General features: G+C 37.7%; 2 protein-coding genes across 10 annotated transcripts in view; one reads left to right on the top strand and one right to left on the bottom strand.

Moving 5' to 3' along the window:
- Positions 1 to 977: 977 nt before the first annotated feature.
- cxcl8a (chemokine (C-X-C motif) ligand 8a) lies at positions 978 to 2,082 on the bottom strand. Its single transcript, XM_079616397.1, has 4 exons — positions 1,790 to 2,082; positions 1,524 to 1,656; positions 1,342 to 1,428; positions 978 to 1,200 (listed from the first exon to the last, which is right to left on the bottom strand). The coding sequence occupies exons 1-4, from the start codon at positions 1,950 to 1,952 to the stop codon at positions 1,188 to 1,190; spliced, it is 396 nt and encodes a 131-aa protein (XP_079472523.1). The 5' UTR covers positions 1,953 to 2,082; the 3' UTR covers positions 978 to 1,187.
- Positions 2,083 to 3,356: 1,274 nt separating this feature from the next.
- Positions 3,357 to 16,926, top strand: part of camk2d2 (calcium/calmodulin-dependent protein kinase (CaM kinase) II delta 2) — a 44,662-nt gene continuing 31,092 nt past the window's right edge. For 4 of the 9 annotated variants that reach the window (XM_079616394.1, XM_079616396.1, XM_079616395.1 and 1 more), the window contains exon 1: positions 15,753 to 16,112. In XM_079616394.1, coding sequence (XP_079472520.1) covers positions 16,051 to 16,112 — 62 coding nt within the window. In that variant the 5' untranslated portion in view covers positions 15,753 to 16,050. Of the gene's footprint in view, positions 3,413 to 7,241; positions 7,294 to 7,523; positions 7,587 to 15,747; positions 16,113 to 16,926 lie in introns of those variants that run through there. The other 5 variants (XM_079616391.1, XM_079616389.1, XM_079616388.1 and 2 more) reach the window with 4 other exon arrangements.

Below are 16,926 nucleotides of genomic sequence, written 5' to 3'. Positions count from 1 at the left end.
AAAATAAAACATGAAAAACAAATGAGTCTGTTATGTGTTTTTTCTCAGAACACACTAATATTGTTGCATTTCATTGATTTATTACTCCCACATTGATTATAACAGGTTGATCTAATAATCTAACATCACAGCCATGCATATTTTCTGTCATAAAAATGAAATACTTGTCCAAAGTGCAATGAAGTTAGCGGCAGATAATAGGGGAGTGGCTGACGGTGCAACAGAATGGTGTTTTCTCTTGATGTGGTCACAAGTCTTCACGTGGCCTGTGGCAACATGTGCAGTCTTGTATAGAAACAAGTTTGCCAGATGTGCCTTTCTAACCTACTCAGTATGCAGGGCAATGCTCTGAGAGACTGACAGTAGAGCTAGTTGCTCAAACACAGATAAAAAAAACTACTTTCAGATTTTATTCAACCTTTAAATCCACTTCATTTCGGGAGTCTAACTAATTTCTACACATCATAAGTATTTGTAATAATTTTCATAATGATATTTTATTGAATTATAAAGTGATTATTTTCTTTTTATAAGGACCCAAGAACATCCAAGAGTCAGAGTAAATCCTCTGTTTACAATGATTGAACAAATTTGGCGGTAAAAAGTAGTGAAGCGATCTTCAAGCCTCCAGTGTCTTTTGCTTTTTTATAAATAACTGGGGGTTTTTTTCAGCGAAAGAAACACTCAAAACAATTGGACTTTGTATAAGCAATGACCACAAAAAGCTAAAAATGAACCATGATTTTTTGATACATGAAAAGAGAGCCGTTTAATTTTTCTTAAAGAGTCAGGAGAAAGTGCATTGATTTGCAGCCATCTAATCATTAAAAATATATTAATGATGTTTGTTGTCATTGTTTTAAACTGGTTGTCATTGAGTTTGCACCTTTTTTAACACAAATAAATAAAACAGGCTAAATAAACAAATATGTCTTTAAATATGTAAAATGTCAAATGAAAAAACAAATGTCAAGAAATTTAGTACAAAATCATTTTATTAAAATATATATATAATAAATAAGTACATAAATATAAATACAGCACAACACTTATGTAAACAAAACACAACATTGAACAAGCTTTAAACATAAACAAGCAGAATGGTGCCCATTAGCAAATGTCAGGTTAAAATGTCAGATGTGGACAGTGCATATCGTCAAACTCAACATCACAGATGATCCAGATATTCATGGTTTTTTGCTGCAAAACAAAAAAACATTTATTTAGAGCCATTATTATTTCCTTGTGAAGATCTGATCATTTGTAGGATACTTTTTCATTGGTTGTACTTTTTTTTTTGTCACTCTCCCAAACAAATGATGAGAATTTATTGACACTTACTTGGCAAGGATCTTCTCAATGACCTTCTTAACCCAGGGAGCAGTCGGGTCCAGACAGATCTCTTTCCTGGATTCCTTTAGAGTGGCACTAAAAATTAAGAAAAAAACCCCAGTAAGAACCATATTTTTGATTGTATTAATCTGGATCAATCTGTAAGTGACATTGTGAAGTTGTAAACTCACATGATCTCTGTGTCTTTACAGTGTGGGCTGGGAGGGAAGAGCTTCACACTCTCTATGTGTTTACCAATGCGGCGACTCTCTGTTTTAATGCAGTGACAGCGTAGATCTACACCCACACCTCTAAGACTCATTCCTGAAAGCAAAATCACAAGAATAAATTAATATTGTGTAAGTAATTGACTTACTAAAGTGCATATTATGTACAAACTATGGAAATTAATCTGAAAAACTTTTTAAAGCAGAATTTGGTTTTGCAATTGACTTACCTTCACCAATGGTCAGGAATCCCAGGGCAACAATAAAAAAGACCGAAAAGATTTTGCAGTTCATTCTGCCAAAGCGAAGCTTAGATTTACTAATGAAAACAACAAAAGGAAAAGTATTCTTGATGCTTGCTAGGTGTTCAGTTCTGTTGAATTCTGTCCACATTGTGGAGATTGCAGCTCTTTTAAAGCTTCGTCCTGGAAGTGAGTCAGAGGAAATTGCGCAACATAACAGTTTGGGAAAATTTGTGCTGATGTCACGAGGATATGAACCTCATCGTGTCACCCTCAGTTATCCACGTGATAAGAAAGTGACAGGATATAATGAATGAGCTTCAGGCATTTTTTTATGATCAACATTGTCATGTGCGTATACTTTACGACTTAGCATTTGGTGTTTTTCAGCAATAGAAAAAAATACAACAATCATTCAAATCACGTTTAGCAAATCTGATTAAAACAAATTATTGAATTTTGCAAGACTCTCAATAGCCTACACACAGATACATATTTATTTATTTATTTACATTGTTTATCTGGCAAAAACAGGATCTATTTTAGCCACCAATACAAATAGTAAATAATAGTAGCCTATATAACTGCATACAAATAGTGACCAACGGCAGAAAGTAGGCTAATAATAGCCTATATTATTTTGTAAAATTATTGTAGGCTAATAAACCTACCTTCGTTTCATGGACAACAAACATCACAGCATTAGCCAAGAAGGCGCAGCGGATGTACTTTCTCAGAATGCTTAAAAAAAAATAAACCTGTCAGGTGTCTCCTGGTGTCATTCTACCGTTGTTCTATTGAAAGTGTCCTCACATATAATATGCTGGTGTGGTATGGAGGCAGCTCGTCTGATGATAAAAAGGCTTTGCAAAGAGTTATAAAAACAGCACAGAACATCACAAATCAACAGCTACCGGTCCTGGATGACATTTTTAACTCCCGCTGCCTGCAGAAAACGCATAACATTGTGACGGATCCGAATCACCCAGCCCATCAGCTTTTTGAATTGTTGCCATCTGGAAAACGCTTCAGATCGATCAAAACACGCACAACCAGACTCATGAACAGTTTTATCCCAATGCCATCAGGATAATGAACCATGAACTGAAACTACATGCTAGACAATTAAGTGAAATAACACTAAGCACCTTATTTTATAATGGGCAATTTGCATTATGAATCTAACTACTCTTTGCTGTATATGTTGGAAAGTATAAAAATGTCATTGTATGTAGTACGAAGCACTGCTACTTGGGCGGAGTGATAACCGCAGCACCTGAGACGCGCCGTTGTTTCTTCTGTCAACAAAACCAACGTGATGTCTCAGGTGCTGCGGTTATCACTCCGCTCAAGTAGCAGTGCTTCGCCTTCAGAGAACATAGTTCCCAGTATTTATACGGTTAAAATATATCTGTGTCTCATGCGACTTTGTTTTTTGTACACTCTGTGACTATACAAATCACAACATGTAAATAGGAAAATATTTGCGTTATTTTGTCACTTATTTGGATTAGTATGCTAGCTGCAACCATTTACAACCAGTCTTTGTGCTAAGCTAGGCTAGCGGTGGGTGCGTCAAACAGACTTATAGCACGCACGGAGATGAAAAAGGTATGTATGGACTTATCTAACTCTGGGGGATAAGGTGAATAGGCTAAAGTCCCAAAAAGTCGGAGTGTTCCTTTAAGTGTAAACATAACCTTATTGCACATTGAACCTTTTTAATTCATGGAGTCAGATTAAAACGAGAATTCGCCTTTGGCTAAGCCACGCCCTAGAATGTAGATTGACCAATCACAGCGCAGCGAAGAACGAGCTCCCACAGAGGGTCCGACACATTTTCACGGCGCTCCATTGACTTCAACGCAGGAGGCTCATATTTTTGGTCTCAGCAGGCTATTACGTCGTCGTTTTATAAAAAATATGGTTAAACGTTGTGCCGGGGGCATTTGTAACACAGATACGCGTTTCCCAGAGAGGTTGGAGTGGGTGTCCGTTTTTTCCCCTTCCCAAAACCGAAGTTAAATACTGACAAGTGTCGTCTTTGGATTAAACTGTGTGGACGTCCTCACAGTCAGCGAAACCCCTCAAGATCAACAAGCTCACTTTTGTGCTCTAAGATACATTTAGCTTTTAACCTTACTGTGAAGTTATAGTTAGACAGTTTTATGCTGGTTTAGATTTATGATTTCGGTTCTCTGCCCTAATTGTTGATACGCTAGCAGGACACGCTGCTAATAAATACGTTACAGCTTTATACTCGCGTAGTCCGTTTGCTTTGTAAATAATAACGATTATAGAAGTGAATAGAGACCTACCCAGTTTTGCATGAACAGTGTTTCTCCTGATATTGTGAGTAACAGCCTCCGTCTCGATTAGTATATGCTGTGTTCATTTTTTGACTGTGACCGTTATGCTTTTGCCTGTATTTGGATGCCTTGTTGTTGCTCGCGTTTCACCGTATGTCTTGAATAAAGCCTTCAAACGCACACTGCAGACACGTTTGCCTACTTCTATCGGACACTTTATTTGCTGCTTTATAAAAGTTTGATAAAATTTCAGCAGGAAGAGCCGTCACAGCATAAGCCATGTTGATGCCAAACCAGAGCGCATATGAAGTTGTCGGAGGTAGCAACAGTAACTAAGGGGGGCGGGGCTTAGCCAAAGGTGAATTGCATATGAGAACATGTGTCTTATTTAACCAAAAATTACGTTGAGATGCTGGAAAGACGGAACGCGCAATGCTTCCACCAATATTCCCTTTTCTCTCACATTCCTTTTTCATATCCTCGATTTTAAGCGAATAATTAACTCACCATCATCACGGTAGCCTATTTTTATACAGGACATCCTGAGGTTGTGACTGGTTGTTATCAGTTTTTGCTTGAATGTTCCCCTTGTTCTTGTGTCTAAATGAAACCATAGTCTCTCTGTGTGTGTTTGTTCGCTGCAGATGTTGATGAGTGTGTGGAGTTCAGTCAGAGTGTGAGAATTGTGTGTTATTGTAACTGAGAACATTGATGATTATGACTGCTTCTGTGAACACTGCACAAAATGCTGTTGAAAATGAACATATTTGAAAATGGATGAAACGGTCAAATATAAACTATAAATGTTGCATTTTCTGAAGACAGTAGAGTTGCCTAGTGTGAGTATAGGGCTACTATTGTTGTGTGGGTACAAGTTTTGTGTTCAAGATTCACATAAATGTGCCACGCTGACCAACGAAAAGCTGCTTGTAGCCTATTTAAAGTGACTTGTGTGTGAGTGAGTGGTGCTCTACTCTATACACTATTGATAATTAACCTTTTTTGACCATGTCTTTGACAGTGTGAATACCATAATTCAGTTAAAAATGGGCACTAAATACATGCTGTATGATATTTATCTTCACTGCATGCACAGTTCAGTGCGCTGTGCAGGAATGTAGAAAAAAATACAGACTAGTGCCAAACCACAAATATCTCTCCCTTGAGAAAGATGTTATCCAGTGTTGCAAATTTTTTTGCTAATTGAAGTATGAGACTTAGTTTATTCTTTAATACAATGGAAAAATGATTCAAGCAGAGTCACCAAAAAGAAAAGATTACAGCTTGCTTTCAGGAAGCCTTTGCTGTGGAGGCTTTTTAACTGTTATCAGAAACAGACAATCTCAAATAATCTGCAAGTTTATTGTAATAGTGTTCTAATGATGCAATGGCACTTTGAACAAAGAAGCAATTATCTACCTACTGTGAAACTAAGAAAACTTTTAGTCTGTGTGAACCGTGTCAGTTAAAAAATAATTAAAACAAACCTTTTTTTTCCACACTTTTGTTAGTTAGTTGAAGGTTGGGGCAAGTTGAGGCAGTGAACATTTCTCATGCATTGTTATTTGGAAGTCAGTTTCTGAAGAGACTCATTAAAAGAGACCATATATGGCATTCCCAACCTGGGATGATTTTAGGATTTTCATTTTAGGGGGGCTCAGCCCCCAATGAGGGTTTAAAAAAAAAAAGTAACACTTTAGTTTAGGGTCTAATGCTTACTATCAACTACCGGTAGTTTCATTAACATATATGGCAGGGTTTTATAATCAGTGAGGTCCCGAATGGGAGGTTGGCTAGTTAGGGGGGTTCGGGGCTCCCCCGAGAAAATTTAGATTTCTCTGATCTACATATGTGCATTTTAAGATGTTTTGAAGGCCAAAAAAATTGGATGTCAGTAAACCATGTCAGTGGCCAGCTGATTATTGTTCTCTCCTCATCAGCATCAGAATACTTAAACCATGAACCTTTTTTCCCCACACTTTTGTTAGTTAGGGGAGGTTGGGGCAAGTTGAGGCAGTGAACATTTCTCATGTTATTTGGGAGTCAGTTTCTGAAGAGACCATATATGGTATTCCCCCAAAAAATACGTTTCCACCTTAATCATAGCCTCCATAATACATTTTAGGTGGAAGAAAACAAAGCTGTGAGGGATAGACGTGCTGAAGAGGGCAGCACTAAGACGTTTTTACACCACATATTGTAGAATTAAAACACTTTATACCCAAATGTCAACATTTTTTTACTTGAATCAATGAACAGCATTAATAAAGCCCCAGTCTTACAGATAATTAACTAAAACAAGTCGTTTTAGGGTTTAGTTACAGCATAATTTTCATTCCTGTCAAAAATTAAATATGGCTCTACTATGACTAAGGTCTATTGCACAGCAAAAAATCAGTTAATTTTACATTAACCTTTTTGGGTCCATTGGGATAAGTTGTCACATTGGAAAGCTGCAGTTTTTTGACAATGAATTATGAAAGCATATATTCAAAGAAGGCACAAGAACATGCCTAAGAATGCATGACATTTTCATATAGCAAGGCTATTTAAAGAGGGATTGGTTATTAAAAAAACACAGAAATCAGATAATTTGCTAACACTAATGATTAATAATAAATGAAATAATCAGTAATAAACATCATTGACCTGAAAACACAGGGTAAAACCTTCATTGTTTGATATTTCTGTAGTTTGACAGTGTTTTTTGTGTGTGTTTTTTTGCCTATACCCAATATCTTTTGCAAAAATAATTGTATTACTTTTGTTTTCACAGTGTGATTGAATTCACTAAAATGCCTAATTTAATGGCATTTGATTTTGAAAAGTGTAGAAAATTAGCATTTTCTACTGGACGCTAGACAATGTTATAGCAAGCTACTTTAATATTCCAGTGCTGGTACATTTGATAATATTTTTTTTGCTATTTACAGACTGTAACATTTCCATGCAATTGAATTGCACCCAACAAAAGAGTTTTGTTTAAAATGTTTACCTCCTAACACAGAGAGAACTGGATTGTTTCCGCCAAGGGCTTCAAGATCTCTTTCAGGAAGAGTTCCTGCCTGATGATTTGACCATTACGCCTCAATCCTGTAATCAGTGTTTTTTTCTCTTTCTCTTTCAAACAGATAAGTTTGCCATTACTGCCAGACAGGAAATAACGGGATTAACTGCTGATAGGTGTGGGAATGTCTTCGTGTGAATCTGTCATAAATTGTGTTATCTGATATAGAACAAGATATGGATTTCCCACAATCGGGGCATTTTTTTCTACCCAGACAATAATATATTGATTTACACCCATGGGTCACATTTATGAGATAACTAAGGTTAAAAAAAGTTCATAATAAAGTCATGTGAGTAATAACGTGAGACCATTCAGTTACTTTCAATCATGTTATGTCTTATAGAAGGCAGAAGTAGATGGCCAAGACAATCCCTTCAGATAGAGTGACGAATCTGCACATTAAAACGTGAGTACATGTCCAGTTATTTCTACCAAAGCCAACTCTTAAAAATGTATTTCATCAGTTTAAATTAGCATAATCCATCTGGTTCAGTATTTACAATAAGATACCTGTCCTGAGTGAAGCCATGAAACACTTTTAGGTTTTAGGTTTATGAATAAAAGATTACAGTTGGGTAATTGCATGTGGAATCTTTTCTGTTAGTGGGGAAATGCAGGAAGTGCTTCAGATGTTTACCCATTTCACAGATGCATTCTCAAATTCGCTGTGTATAGTCCACCATTTGAACACATTTTACCAACATAGTCTTTCCAAATGTAGTTGTGGAATCCTGATTGATTACACAAATATATGAAGATCATACCTGAAGAAATGGGTTATGTATCATTTTTATAAAGATGCATCATTTGTAAACTACATTATTCAGGACATCAGAGAGACATGCAGGTGGACAGTGCCTGTGCCTGTGTGTGTGTCCATTCAAATGGATATGAAATGGTTGTCTGTGTGTGTTTCCATTCAAATGGATATGAAATAATTGTCTGTAAATGTTGCAGAGTAGCACCTCTGGCAACCTTTGTTAATTCACAGTTATGGACAGTGATTCCGGTAAGAGAATCGGGCACGAGAGAAGTATATCTTCCTCAAACTTCTCTTTAATAGCACTTGTCAGGCAGTAAGTGACATCCATTTACAATCTCAGGAGGGAAAGTTATGTGACGTTATTGCGTTATGTTGTGGTCTGTAGAATATATAAATTAAGGAATGCAGTATTAATACAACATATCTGTACTCAAACCTCACGCAGGGTATCAATAACTGACTAAACAGTCATCACAAATGAATACTTAACTGTCAGATTACAAATTATATGATAAGATAAACTCCAATATACAGCATGACACGCAACATAACAAAAGCACGTGTTAACTCAATGTGATCATAGAATTAGCGTCTCTCCGAAAAGGGTATCCCAACCGGAGGCTGCAGTTTCAGGACCCTAGTTCTAGGACCGCAGTTCCAGGACCCTAGTTTTTTGTGACAGCGCCACCAACAGAACTGGATCACCTAAAAACAAAACTTATAAATAAGATAATATGTGGATTTTGACACTATGTAGGCCACAAACTAAACCATCTGGGTCCTGAAACTGCAGCCGCCGCTATATCATCCAGTTCGGTAGGTGGCGCTGTCACAAAAAAAAAACTAGGGTCCTGGAACTGCGGTAGAACTTCGGACCTGAAACTGCAGCCTCCGGTTGTGCAGGACATAGGCCTACTACTGGTCATTTGCGATCGTCACTTGCAAATCAACTGCATACAGTAACAAATACAAAGTGTTTACTAAGCAATATTCACATACTTACTCACATTTGTTGCATGAACGCACAACATTGAATGTTATAACAGGGAGAGCGCGGCTAGAACAGGCTATTGCATCAGTCTGCTGGAAGTAGCAATGATATCAGTTTTTTTATTTAGTTTATTTTTATGGATCCCATTAGCTGAAAGTCTGTGCAATCAGTTAGTCTTCCCGGGGTCCATTCTAAAAAATGACATACAACAACATTTCGATCATCACAGTTAACACGTACACATTTCATATATTTACATAGACACACACACTCGTACATGCATACACAATCTAATTTCGATAGACGAAACATAAATACAAATTAATTTACAATTACCTTAATCAAAACATAGGCCTATAAGAACCTAGCTACATCAACACATGTTACACCTTAGACTTATTTTAAATGACAGCTTACAAAGCTGACAAACTTCAATAGGAATGTTATTCCAGATGACAATAGCTCTATACAGGACGGTTTTCTTCATAAAATTCGTTTTTGAATAAGGGGTCATTATATGACCGTTATTTGCCTTTCTGGTGTTATGGTTGTGCACGGAGTTACAATATAGCCTACTATTTGATTAAACAGAGAAATATGCATTTTCATCGTCAATGTGTTAAATATCATAGTGCTTAAAGTCGGCATGAAATCAAAATTGACCCTTTTTACTTTGTTAGCGGATATTACTCGTCTTGTGGTAAACAATTAATCCGTGCAAGTTAATACACGGAAAAAAATTGTTTGCCGAAGTTATCTTTAATCAAAGTCTGAAAAGTTACTTCCGGGTCTGGAATGGCGTTCTTTTCTGATGACATAGGCTTGACAACTTGGGTTGCTTAAACGCTTAACCACTCCCCTCAAACCGTTACTCTGCTATGGGCGAGAGATGGAGAGGAGGAGCGCTGAACCCTGCCCTCTGTTCAATATTCCCTTTCACTCGGAAATGTGTCACAACACTTGAGAAAAGTCGTTTGCAACTTCCGGTTCACGCGGACTTTAAAGTCACTGTTACTCTTTGGTTTAAGGTGAGCCATGAAAGAGTAGAATACTACATCTGGTCTCTACTTGTTTTAATTGAGCAGCCCAGAACAAGTCTTGCTGCTTTATTTTGCGCAACCTGGATTTTTGTCAAGTCCTTTTTAGATGCAGCGGACACACATCAGTGCAGTATGACAAGTGACATAATATTAATGACTCTGTTACTATTTTTAAAGTTTCCTAATTCACATAAATCAAAAAAAATTGTTTTCTTTTCTTTTTTTCGGTCATAATGTTTTTTTGTTTTGTTTTTTTTTAGTTTTTTTTTTTTTTTTTTAATGCAGTGGCGCATCCCATTCTGTTAACAATGGTATTTATGTGTTCTGTCCAAGAAAGACTACTATCCATAACCAAACCCAACAGTTAAGCCTTTTCTACTCGTTGTATTCTTTGCCTGGCTGTATGTAACTTTAATTCCGATCCAAGCATCAATTTTTGTTTTGATCCAATGATCTTTGGATATATTTAAGACTAATTTGTTTCCACTAACCCACTTATACACCGAATCCAATTCTCTAGACAGAACATGATTAAGTTTGTCACATGAGTCTGAAGCATAAACAGTTGAGTCATCTGCAAACATTATCATTGATGCTTTTTTGACAGTTAAAGGTGCAGTGTGTAATTTTTAGCGGCATCTATGGTGAGATTTGGGAATTGCAAACAGCTTGTCACTTACGGCCTATCCCTACATGAACTCGAAAGAGAAGCTACGGTGGCCGACGTAGGATAAAATATGTCGTCGTCTGAGTCAGCAGATAGTAGCAAATCAAGCAATGAGGTTTCTTTATATTATATTTTATATTAAATGATATGTACTTAATTATTCAGTAAAACCACATGTTATTGCGATTCTTACTTGTTCATCATTGGTTAGTCAATGTTAGTCTTCTATTCACTGACTTTACGATTGTTTCCATGCAGTATAAGATAAGAGCTATGGATAAGAGCATCAAAGCACCTAAGGGGAAATGGCGTCGTTCAGACAGGATGTTTTTCTCCACGTTTGCAGAGTCAGGGACAACCTGAGTATGTACTTTTCCCAGAACTCGCTTCTCTGAGACATTTTTGCATTTACTTTTCTGTACCCAAGATGATTCCAGTGAATCAGTTTCCTTCAAGTTCACATTAACTATCAATATGTTCCTGACAACCAGAAAGTGTCCAAAATAGTTTTTTGTCTTAATTTTGTACAGTAAAGCTCATTATATCTCATTTAAAACGTCACAAACTTCTTTTAGCGAAATATTTTTGCTTATAGAATACTTGTGCTAGCTATATTTTGTTGAATGAATGTGTCAGTTGCCTTGTGTCACTTCCCTGCCTTTCACAACTCCTCTCCCATGGCCTCCCATGGGATAGTAAAGTGTCCGTCAGATGCACATTTCAGAATTTTGTCGTAAAAGGTCATCCAGGTTCTGTTTTATAAATACTGTGAATTCAGATTATAATTATATATAGGGAAGTATATTTGGACGCAGAGCAAGTCCATCTCTCACAGCCTCATTTGTATCCTTCACTCTTAAAAAGGTGACATCTATGGTTTCATAAAATTATTAAACATCCATAGAAACTTTTCATTACACAAAAAATTACAAAAGTTCTTTATAGTTAAAAAAGGTTATCTAGATGAATACATTTTCTTTACACTTAGAAAAAAAATGGTGCATTGAAAAGTTCTTTGGGGAACCAAAAATAGTTTTCTTTCTTGAATTAGCTTTTTTCTCTCTGTTTTTCTTCACTGGAATAAAACAAGGCCACAAGCATTTCTTGTACTTTCTCAATCTTAGATAAAATAAACACTGGGATAAACGTTTACAGGAATAGTCTTTCTGTTTGGTTTGGTTTACTTCCAGCTTTATGGCAGCAGGAATAACCAGCTATAACAACTTTTGTTCAATTGATCTATATAAGCCTGACTGAAGATGAGTATTGCATCATGGGTATAGATCTATAGTCTTTGTCTTTAGTCAGGGTAGATACAATTTTGAACTTTACAACACTCTTAAAAGTAAAGGTTCCAAAAGTTTTTTTTTTTACTGCAATGCTATTAGAAAAATTTATTGCAATGTATGCATTCTAGTTGTAGGCCAATATTTCCTCTTTTTTTTTTTAAAGAACTTTCTTTCCAGCCATACATTCATACATTCATCCTTGAGAAACTTGCCTATCATGTCTATCACTAAAACAAACTGTTGAGTTTATAGAGTTTGGGATAGAGATGGTAAACACAAGTACTTGACTCACCGTGTAGTGGTGAAAGCTGCCTAAATTGATATTTTATCTTTGATTTAATGTTGTTGAGATGTTACATAATCTAGGAAACTGTTCTATGTAGGGTCGTACAGGCACCGACGAGGGGTAAAGCAGTTTACTTAAAGTTGGCATGAAACTTAAGTTGAAATAGTCTTTTCTTCCCTATATGAGTGAAACGGCTTCTCGAACAAGAAATATATGGGGCGGGACTTGATTTTGTCCACCGAGAATCAATTTGATCGATGTTGTTTGTGATCTCATGTGAGTGACAGGTTGTTTGTTTTACCCTTGTGCCAGTAAACACCTCATCAGAGAAGAGATGCAAGTGGAAGGAGAAGTTATTTTGATTAAAGATTATAAGGGCACAATAATTAATTTGATTAAAAAATAGTGATGTGCATGCGACTAATCATTTATAATGAATACTGTGATTTCATGATGACTTTAAAGGAACACTTCACCTCTGGAAAGATGAATGTGTATTTAAAATGGGTCATTTATGTAGAAGAAATGTGAAATTCTTTTTGAATTTGGAGCCTTCTAGACTGAGAAAAGCCAGAAAATGTATTTTTGGCTCATGGGGATGAAAGACAACAACTCCCAGAATGCACTTGCTTCGCTGCCCTAGGAGGCCACGCCTACCGGTAAGAGATCGCAGTAAACAACAAGGCTATGCTACTAGTGAGTCTGCCCAGTATTTTGATGTCGCCCAAAATGTCCAGGATTCGGCTTTTGCGTTCTACAGTCGCCATTCCTCATGTTTACTGACGAGCAGGAACGAGACTGACGGCCGCGGAGAACGATGCGAGGCCGGTGGCGTGATTACTGATGAGTGGCGCCGGCGCCTGTGAGACGCACCGGTCTCGTATCTCTCACGGAGGAGCGGGAATTTTCCTAGCAATGTTAAAACGCACATCAAACGATCACTTGTTTAGCGTTCATGTAAACACTACATTCAGATTCACCAATCGGAATGAATTCAGTTAGATTGAAACAAAAGGTGTGCATGTAAACAATGAATGCGACTGCAGAAAGCAAAAGCCGAATCCCGAACAATTTGGACCATCTCGACGGCCGGACATGTCCGGGAAAAAGAGGATGGTCACCGCTACTACTCAGCTTTCTCCACAGAATAAGAAACTGTTTGCTTAGCTTCCAAATAAAGAATGGCTGACACTATTTGTACATTCTGTGAGTGAGATCCCTCTATGGGCGGGTTGAAAACACGCGGAACAGCGCCTTCTACTGGATAAATGATGAGCTAGTGTTTGTAGTCTTACCCTTATTCAAAGAAATTTGACTTCCTGCTTTTTATGACGCAAAATGACGATTTTTGCGTCATAAAAAGCAGGAAGTGGAACACTTAAATCCTTATTTCTCCAATCTCAGGGGAAAATAAGGGAATAAACCATGACCATTCGAAAATGTGACTGGGTTTCTAAAGATACAAAGTCTAATGCAAATGGGTGAAGTGTTCCTTTAATGCTCTCCTCATCTTCGCCTAAGCTTCTCAGAGATTTGTAATGTAATTTCTTGTTGTTTACACATTGCTCAACAGATGGCATTCATGTTAAAATTTCACAAGACGAAATTGACCTGTTAGTAGTGTAGAATATCGTAATCGTATCATTTTGTGAATCATAACCTATTTGAGCATCATGGTAGTCCGATTTACCATATCTAACATAAATCTTAAAGGAGAACTCCGGTCAATTTTAACATTGAGCTAATTTTTTTGTAAATTTGGAGTGCTATCAATACAGAGAACAACGACAAAAATCGGTGTTGCCTACACCGTGTTAACCTCTTTTTAAAATTTGCACCCTGTTGACTTCAATGGGGTACGTTTTAAACCTGCTTTTAGCCTCTTAACATCCTTAATGTGTCATTACAAGTGCCCAGCCGATAGTCGACTGTCGAGTTCACGCGCATAGGTAGATGATCACGCGCGTGAACTCGACAATCGACTACTTTGGACTTCAACCGAAACAGGATGTAAATACAAGTATTTGCGCTGGCTGAAATAACATCATTTTTATTCATATCTTTCACTGTGTTCACTCTGAAGGAATCACTCAACATGGCTGGGCACTTGTAATGACACATTAAGGATGTTAAGAGGCTAAAAGCAAGTTTAAAACGTGCCCCATTGAAGTCAACAGGGTGCAAATTTTAAAAAGAGGATAACACGGTGTAGGCAACACCGATTTTTGTCGTTGTTCTCTGTATTGATAGCACTCCAAATTTACAAAAAAAATTGACCGGAATTCTCCTTTAATGGCTAAGATTCAGCCTGTCTGCCCTTACATTCAACTTGAAGTGAATGGCAAGACAGAAGATTCCAGTAGATTAAAAAGAAAATGATGCTAACTTGTTTGTTACCATCAGAATTCAGAATATCCCCCAATTGAACTCTTGCAATGGTACAAACACACACACACACACATATATATACTATTCTTCCAAAAAGTTGTTTCTTACTGATTAAATATGATGCAATGTTTGAATCCACAGTAATAGTTTGTGAAACTATGGCCAGTACAACAGTGCACCCGTGTGCTCAAAAGATAGAAGTGCACAAGAGATTACACTGCACGTGGGCATGCGTAGAAATACCAGCTGTGAATGTGCGTCATAACAGTTCTGAGCTCTGCCAGCATATCTGGGCTTTAATGTTATGGATTCTTGTGTTTCTATACTTTACTGACATATCTGTATACAGTAGGCTACACATTTAGATATTATTATTTAGATGATTAGATGTGAATTAAATAGGCCTATTTCACAGTAACAGTCTGTCCTTTTAATATAATATTACTACTTTAGTGTAGTCTAAATTGTTGGATTTCTATACCTGCATTTTTTACAATGCCGCCTCCTGTTTTATTGTTTTTTCTTTGCCATCTAAAACCATTATTATTACTTCACTGTTGTGTGTGTTTTTTTTTTTTTAATGTAGGCTGCAATTGTATTACTATGGTATTCTTGGAAGTACATTTGAGTATTACCATGGGATACTATAAACATACCACAGGACTGCTAAATTTAGCAACAAAAGGATATCTTGAGAATTATCTTGAAATGCAAAACCATATTATGCAGCAGTAATTTCTGGCAATGTTGTTTCTGTAAAGTTGATGAAAATTATCATAGAACAATTTAAATTTCTCAATAAGATACCTTGAAGAAAAAAACCTTTATCTATAGTTAATTTATAGTTTAACAAATGGTATTTTTTCAAGCACATATGGGCGGTCATTTATTAGATCATAAACACTTCATGCATTAAATAAAATTAAACTTGTTTTTAGTTTTAGATGACGTTTAGCATGGCACACTGCAGCTTTGTGAAATGTCACTTCAGTTATGCTTATATAGGTTATACTAGATCAATTATTCATTTGACCTTATTGCTATTATTGCCACGGCGAATTATTAAGTATGATAAATATGAAGTGCATGATGTTTGAGGGGGCGGGGCATGGCTTTAAAAGGGAGGGGAGAAGGGGGCGAGGTGCTCTATATGCAAACACGTCCAAGAGAGAGATGGCAACGTCAACGCGCATAATGATGAGCCCATGGAACCGTCGGCTGTGAACGCGCTTCTTCCTCCCCTTACTGATCGTCCCCTAGGTTTACATATCTGATCATCTGACATTGATCGGTGCAGCTCACTTCAAGAGAGTAGGAACCGAAGCAGAAGCTAAGAAAAAAAATCATTCAAGTGCTCTCCTTTTGGTGTGCAGGAGGTACGAGAGGAGACTGACCGCGCGCTTCCCCGCATCATCCTCTTCCTCGCGCTGCCGATTCCCCATCACAATGGCTCTGACCATCTGCACCAGATTCACGGATGAATACCAGCTTTTTGAGGAGCTCGGAAAGTAAGTGCTGGATTTTCTACTGCAGATTCATTGCATTCCTGTGCATTGATTGCATATGCATCATGAAATGATGCGGTAGCGACGCGTCTTCTATTTGACAGCTCCGCTATAATTGCAGCGAACGCTTATAATAACCTTGCCGTGAGCGCTTGATTATACACAGTCTCTGTCTCACAGCATTGCAAGCTGCCAACCCAGACGGCATTCTTTGACAATCACGGGTGCGTTTTGAACGGAACGTTCCAAACGTGCCTGTGATGCCCAAAAATTGCAGTGTATGAAGCCACCGCTCTAGGTTTTGGGACGCGGCCATTGTGATCATCACGTCAGAGACCCGAACAGCTGGTATAATGTATGTTTTAGTGAGCTCGGGCTTTTCCCCCCCGGAGACAGGGATACTCATGGCAATGCGACAACAGTGCAGACACACATTCCCGTGCGCCGTTAATTATCGCGTTGGGGATTCCTCGCGTTGCGTTTGACTGGGGAGGGGGAGGGCGCGCATCAGAGGCCACATCGGTGGTCCCGATCGATCTCTACGGCTTTCAGGAGATGCCTTAGTTCATTTCAGCGTGTGGTATATTTATTCCGACGTGCTGGTGCGTTCAGATAAAAAATGATCCGGATCGAGTCCGTTTTAAGCCCATTGTGACCTTAGATTGCTATGTCTTGAATAATAACAGCCGTTCAAAATGTTTTCGAAACGTCCCTGCGCCATCTGCGCGGTGGCATCATGTAGGCTAGCCTATAAACATTGGGTACCAGAGTAAGGCTCCCATTGTTACATAGATGGAGGTGCCTGTGTCTACCATTT

This window comes from Phoxinus phoxinus, assembly GCF_949152265.1.
Source record: "Phoxinus phoxinus genome assembly, chromosome: 6".
Taxonomy (NCBI): Eukaryota; Metazoa; Chordata; class Actinopteri; order Cypriniformes; family Leuciscidae; genus Phoxinus; species Phoxinus phoxinus.
The sequence above is the reverse complement of the archived record's forward strand: the minus strand, read 5'-3'. Positions and strand labels throughout refer to the sequence as shown.